A 7,653-nucleotide genomic window follows, 5' to 3' on the forward strand; every position below is an offset into this window, starting at 1 on the left:
ATAATATAAAGCACATTTTTTCACAGATTAGAAACAAAGTTGGCTGAATCCCTTCAGTATTAGAACACTAGAATAAACATAAACTTATTTGAAAATAGGACATTGATAGCTCATGGCAAATCACTTTAAAAATGAGGTCAAAGAGCATTATTACAAAAAGGCAATATATTTCTAATGTTTTGTTTACACACACCACAAGACAGTAAGTTAAATGCAAAATAATGTACACCCATTTTAATTATCCTCTATCAGTTTTTACATGGCTTTAAAGGAGAATTTCTAAATCACATTCTTAAATGCAATAGACTAAAAAGCATAAAGTGCTCAACAGAAAGAAAAAAGATACTAAACAAAATATGAAAAAATTTTGCTTATAAAAAGCAGAGTGGTTATAAAGAACATTTGAAAACTATTGTCTGGCTAAGCTTTCACCCTAGAAATGCAACCTTAAAAATCAAGGCAAGATGTAATGGACTACTCTTTGAAGGCAAGAACCACTAGAAAAAAAGAGGAAAACCTTTTCACTTTGAGCTGCATCATTCTGTTTACAGATATGGTCTCTCTATGTATCATAAGAACTGGTATTTACACAATCAAAGGCAAAAAAAAAAAAAAAACTTCAAGAATTGTTAGAGTTTAATATTTGACAAATAATCCAAACCTCTTGAAGGGCTTTCAACTATCATGTATATTATTAGCAATGAAACTGACTTAAGGCAAACTAAGAATCCACCTAATCTCCCACCTATTTAAATTAGAGTAGTTGAGCAAGGAATTGCCATGTCAAATCATACGGTAAGTCTACTACTAGTTAGTCTTTGGAGAAGTCTGGGTATGGAACTGAAAGCCATTAAATCTACAAGTCTCTAGTTAAAAGGCAATCTTCTTTGGGGGGAGTGGTGGTCGTCTGCTCTAGAGCTTGTGTTCTTTACCAAGCTCCATGGTAAATCGACACTGCTCCTTGCGTTTGAAAGACTTATCAGAGTTTTAAGAATGAAAACTAAGTGCAGAAATTATAAAGGTTCTTTTGTGTGTACAGAACATTGAAATTAAATAGTCTCTTTTTAATCCTTTAGCTTAAAATTGGCTGCTCAATTTTTTTAAAAATTGGCTGTTCAATTAGAATTTTAGAAATTAAGTCAATGAAATCATTTCCTTCAGTGAAGGAAATATGTATTTTGGAAACTGTTGGGAACTGTCAGGATATATATTGTCTTGGGCAATTTTATTAATATCAGTATCATTGGAAAAATGATATATACTATAATGAGATGGCAAGATGCCAATATATTTTCGGAATGGTGTCAGAAATACAGCCTGTCTGTATAAAATAAACTAGCCCAAATAAACTATTTCTTATCACTCTCTCTGTATTTAAAAAATAAGGTTCCCATTTTTTTCCTCTGAAATGTTCTTTAAAGAGGCCATGTTCAGAAAGTTTTCATGGACACATGATAATATTCATTTTAAAGAGGTAGTTCTAGAACTGTGTTGCCTAATACAGCAGCCAGTACCCATACGTGGCTGTGGAGCATTTGAAATGTGATTAGTTCAAATTGTGATGTAATGTAAGCATAAAATATAGGCTGGTTTTCCAAGACTGAGGATCAAGGGTTGGGGGGTGTGGGGGGAACATCTCCTAAATAAGTTTTTGTACTGATTACGAGTTGAAATGATAACATATTAGATATATTGGGTTACATAAAAATATATAATTAAGATGAATTTCACCTGTTTGCTGTTACTTTTTAATGTGCTTAATAAAAAATGTAAAATTACATGTGGTTCACATTTTATTTCTGTTAGACAGCACTGTTCAAGAACATAGAGCTCTGAGGCACAACAATAACTGACTTTAGAACCAAACCTATCTACCACAGCATGCTTACAGGGAATTTCTTCAGATCATAAATTTAAAAATTATAATCTTGGCGGCCTTCATTTCATAATTCTGTGTTATTATTCCAGAAATTCTAGATTACGTATGGGAAAGCTAAGAGCAACAGTGGCAAGATGGTTGTTCATTTTACATGCATTTTAGCAGGCAATTTGACTTTCAAAGGACAAAACGTAAGAATCACAGTCCCATGTTAACCAAAGTACAGTGATCAAATTAACAGACTTTGACCATTCCATTTTTTCTTAAAGACTGCCCTAAACCCATAGCTGCTAACGTACAGTTTGCTACAGGTATAAAACTTGTAATTACTACCATTCGTTAAGATTCCTATCTGTACAGATGCCCAAATCAGAACCTTTTAAATAAACTGAGCTACTGACTTGAATTGACAGTTCCAAATAGTCTAAATTCTAAAAAATTAGCTTTACGTGCTTTCCCCCCTAAATACTCACTTATTACTTATATGTTCATGACTTTATGTAAAGAAAACTGTAAACACTTCAGCACAAAATTTGAAAACTATGTGGAGAAATGTCTTTTTCAAGCACCTCTTGATAGTCTACTGAAAACTCTCTATTGAGCAAAATTATGGTTTGTAAAACACATAGTAATATTTCCTTTGTGTAACAGAAACAATTTTAAGCTCTTATATCCAGATTTATTGGTAATTTATAGAGATGAATTTCTCATCCTTCCCCTCAAGTCTTTCTACTTACGCATAAGCAACACACCTGAACAACTTCACTGAACTATTAGACTTCCAGAGTTACTGCCAACATAAAAACCTGAAAAAAATTTTAACATTAAAAAAATTAATTCAAAATAGAGAATAAATTCCCAGGCAAAAGGATTTACAAATTTTGGAACTATAATGCTTTTATTACTAGAATGTATGAAACACTGATCCTTTTATAATTCTGCAATATCGCCTCAGACTCTCACAAAGTTTTCAAATTCGTATTTTAGATTTCTATAACATTCATTTAAAGTAAATGTGACTTTGTTGCTGTTGTTCATAATAGAATAAAATGTTTAGTTTTAATGATTCAGATCTAATAAAAAGAAACAAAGGACTATGTTTGGGCCTGATATAAATGTGGTAAAGAAAGAACCCAGAACACCCATCAGTGCACTCAAACCATATTCCATCAGAACAGACCTTCTGAACAAGTAATTATACCACCAATTTTATATACTACTAAACATTTTAAACATGTATTGATTAACTCATCAAACACAGAAAGTGCAATTTCACCAAATATATGCATTTTCCAGGATTCATTTTAAAATTCAGGCTAAAAGTGAACAATAGTATTTCAATTAAATTATGGCATTTGAGAAAAGTTACACTTCTGGGGAAAGATCACATAAACATGCTTTTTTGGCAGGGGGCTATGTTTAAAAAAACTACAATAATTGCCTTAACATTTCTTAAATCACATAAAAATAATCATCTTTGATAGCCATTTCAATAATTTTTGATACAGGGTATGATACTATCTGCTCATTAATAATCAAAACACATAAAAAGACTTACGACAAATATTCAGAATCAATTATTTTCATAAGCTAAACATTTCTGAGACTATTTGTGTTTGAGCATACAGTACTACAACAGCTACATAAAATAAAAAGAAAATCTTTTGGAGAGGAAGCTCAGTAATCAGAGGCTGTATTGCATTTAAGAATTTAACACTGGTTATCTACAAAAGGGAAAGCATTTCAAATAGAAATACTTCACGTTACTGAGTTTTCTCTTAATATGGCAACATTCAGCAGCTTATGGTACTCTTTTATCCTTTGGTTCCCAGTGCAAAACAATGCAGTGATAATGCCTCTGGTTTCAGTTCCTCTTGGATGACATTTATGAGCAGAGACAGACCTGATGCTTTAGCTGAAATTTGGCAGCCCAAGAAGTGCACCAACGGCTCCAAAGTATCCCTGTGTAATTTTAAAATAATTGTTAACGTAGTGTAGCTTTTAAATTAGCGTACAATATTAACCACTTAAGAACACATTTATGTATAATCTATTTGCTCAACAACATTTATTTGGAAATCTACCAATTTTCTTGGTAGATATCATAAAAAATTTTCTAAAACTGTATTTTATTCTTTATATATACGCATAGCTTTGAAATATTTTTTTTTTTTTTTTTTTGAGACAGAGTCTCACTCTGTTGCCCAGACTAGAGGGCTGTGGCATCAGCCTAGCTCACAAGCAATCACAAACTCCTGGGCTCAAACAATCCTTCTGCCTCAGTCTCCCAAGTAGCTGGGGCTACAGGCATGCGCCACCATGCCTGGCTAATTTTTTCTATATATTTTTAGTTGTCCAGCTAATTTCTTTCTGTTTTTAGTAGAGACAGGGTCTCGCTCTTGCTCAGGCTGGTCTGGAACTCCTGAGCTCAAATGATCCGCCCACCTTGGCATCCCAGAGTGCTAGGATGACAGGCGTGAGCCACCAAGCCAGGCCTGAAATATGTATTTTTAAAGTGTTACTTTTAGACACTAAAGCTACCAGGACTATAACAGCAATTCTATACCCTTTTGCCTTTACTCAATAAACTAACTTCTTGTGGCTGTGCCTAATGCTCTCACCGCATGCTGCCCTTGTGGAGCTGCACAAGATCACACCATCCTGATCTGTACAGTGAGAGCAGTGACAATGAGACATGGAAGCCTTTAAGAGCAAAACAAATACTTTGACTGTGTTATTAATTTGTAATAATATAACCATTTGACTCTGACTATAAACAAAATTCAAGTTAAATGTACTTAATCCAAAACATTATGTCAACCAATAATTGCTCAGATAGAAATTTAACTGGATGTAGTAAATGAATAGGAAAAAATCTTAAAGAATAAATTCCAAATGCTAACAGTGGCTACTTCTGGAGGTGGGGATGGGGTTGTGGTGGTAGTATTAAGGAGAATTTTCATTGCTAAATTATATATTTTTATATTGTTCACATTTAATGTTTGCAATGTCAGGGGGAAAACCCAAAGAAACAATTTAATAAAACAAAACATCTACTAAGCATGCAAGCACCCCAGGTATCTGAGGAGCTCAAGATCTCTTATGTTGGTCAGAAGACCTGTAAAATTCTAATCTGAATGTGGTGCCTACCAGGTTATACCAACTCTCTTCCCCCCAACAACTGAAAGTGAAATGAAGAAATCAATATTCTACTTAATAATTGGTAGTTTTATAATTATAAATGCAAAGAAGCAATATATAAAATTTGCAAATAAGAGCATGCTATTAAAATCAACGAAACATTATTTTTCTATCATACCTCATGTTCTAGAAACAATGCTTTCAGTTGACCTTTTGACCAATAATCCAGTGCATATGCCAGAAGTTTCATTGAGAGAGTATTAACACGTAAAAAGTTTCCCACAAAGACAACTCTGTTTATTTTCTAAAAGAAAAGAAGTAATTTGTAAAAAGAATTATTAAACAGATTTTACAATACTAAAGGTTTACGAAATCTTTATTTTAAAATGTAAACGACTACCTTTTATCAGTGTCTACTACATTCCTGGCACATAGCTTCACTATCCTGAATATTTAAAAATTAGTTCTGGACACAGCATTATACATTTGTCAAAACCCATGGAATGTACAACTCCAAGGGTGAACCCTAATGTAGACTACGAACTTTGGGTGACAATGCTGTGTCAAGGTAGGTTCATGGACTGTAACACACACACCACTCTGTTGTGGAATGTTGACATTCCACAGGGGAGGGCTGGGTGTGTGTGTGTGTGTGTATGTGTGTGTAACATGGGAACTCTCTGTACTTGCCACTCAATTTTACTGTGAACCCAAAACTGCTCCAAAAAGTAAAGTCTATTTAAAAAAAAAAATACAGGTTCTGGAAAGACTGTAGTAAATGATCATAGGTGACACTTGTTTTAGAAAACGCCAATAAATAATCCATCTAACGAAGTAATCTGGAGACACATTACTGATGAGATTAAAGGAATCAAACCAAGGAAAAGTATTTTAAATTGTGTTTAGGGTAAAATAAGCAGTAAACATACTCATATATTGCGATGCACGTTCAACAATGACAAGCAACTGTGGACTATTTTTTTTGGAGAGTAACACTGACTGGGTTACTGGCATGTTACGTTCAACCCCTTGGATTCCAGCAATCGCTGTCCCGAGACTGATTCATCAAGTCATTCTCTCTCTGCTAAGATTCCACATGCACTAAATTTTGTTTCTTAGGTGCCTCTATAACAAGGAAATTTTATTTGGGGGCATTAATGTTTGAATCTCCAGAAAATTTACTTCTATTCTTACAATAATATATTGACTTTTGAGTATAAACCTTTGTGCACTTGAGTTTGGATAGTGTAAACCATGGTCTTAATTACTGTTAAGTTAATCGAGCAGTGAGAATCTAGACATACAGGGCTAAGAACAAAGGTCCCAGATTATTGTAGGCCCCAAAGTGAAATATTCTCAAAATCTAGGTTAAAGGGCCTACTAGTGGTTCCATCAACCCATTTATTACACTTAAGGTTAAATTATTTAAAAAGTTAAGAGATGAAATTCTGGATTTACGCAAAGAATTCAGAGGATTTGCATAGGTTCTCTCTGCTGGGGCCTCTCTCTTCCAAATATTTGCATACATGGTTACTTCACCTCCTTAAAATCTTTGCCCAAGGGTCACATTTTCAATAAAGCTTTCCTTTAACCACCCAAATACTTGGCAAGTTGTCCTCTGCCACTCTCTGTCCTCTGTTCTCAATCTTCTTTATCCTGTTTGATTTTCTTCTTTTAAAAAATACAGCACTTCCCACCTAGTATGTACTAAACAATTTACCTGTCAGAGATCTTTGTTTTCTTTACTAATATATTCCAAGTGCCTAGAACAATGTCTGGCACATGGTACTCTATAAATATTTGCTCAATGAATAAATGAGTGAATAAACAAATGAAGGATACCTTTCAAAAAACAAACATCCCAATCCATTTAAAGCTCTGATTTTTACAAAAATTAAATGGGCAAATATCTCTAGTATATGAAGGTGGAATTATATCACAACTATGTGGCCAATCTAGCAGTATATGCTTTTCACACTTTTCTTAGAGCAAGCAGTACACAGCACTCAAATTTCACATGAAGAACAAGTCTCAATGCCTTCATAGCCCTGTACAATGCTGCTTGATCCATATGCAACAAGGCAGCACTGTAAAGAAGCCGAGGGCAGTAAGAAAACTCCCAAGTATTTCACTAATTAAACGTAATATTAACAGTAAAAGAAATGCTTTCATTAATTAGTTGCCTCAAAATGTTTTATGCTTAGAAAGTTATTTTACATCCTCAAGAAATTTAGGTTTTGTATTTCTGAAAGTTTCTGTATAAACTTAAATTGTAAATATCTATTTGTCCTATTTCAGTTTGAATTATCTGCTACTTTTGGAATAGATCTCAATCTTAGAGGCCTCCTTAAGGAAAATGAGCAAGTCCTGCTAGATGTACATAAAACTTCAATTCAGATTTTCATATAATTAAAGTTTTTTTTACCTCATTAACAGCACACATTCCTGCCACCGAACCAATGTTATTGGTGATAGTAACTAAAGTAGCTCTTGCCAGATCTTCTTTACTAACAGACTCTCGCTTCTCCTTATAAATCATATTCCCAAAACTACAGAGAAATGAGAAACAAACAAAAGTCAAATACACTGATAACAAGCAACATTTCATGTATTAGCAGATGTTATCTATAACC

General features: G+C 33.7%; 1 protein-coding gene across 1 annotated transcript in view; it reads right to left on the reverse strand.

Moving 5' to 3' along the window:
* Positions 1-3,031: 3,031 nt before the first annotated feature.
* Positions 3,032-7,653, reverse strand: part of PANK3 (pantothenate kinase 3) — a 24,760-nt gene continuing 20,138 nt past the window's right edge. Inside the window, exons 5-7 of the mRNA XM_012655761.1 lie at positions 7,446-7,569; positions 5,199-5,324; positions 3,032-3,841 (exon numbers count right to left, since the gene is read on the reverse strand). Of these exons, the coding sequence (XP_012511215.1) occupies positions 3,791-3,841; positions 5,199-5,324; positions 7,446-7,569 (301 nt within the window). The 3' untranslated portion in view covers positions 3,032-3,790. The remainder of the gene's footprint in view (positions 3,842-5,198; positions 5,325-7,445; positions 7,570-7,653) is intronic.

Source organism: Propithecus coquereli, unplaced genomic scaffold (genome assembly GCF_000956105.1).
Source record: "Propithecus coquereli isolate 6110/MARCELLA unplaced genomic scaffold, Pcoq_1.0 Scaffold483, whole genome shotgun sequence".
NCBI classification, from domain to species: domain Eukaryota; kingdom Metazoa; phylum Chordata; class Mammalia; order Primates; family Indriidae; genus Propithecus; species Propithecus coquereli.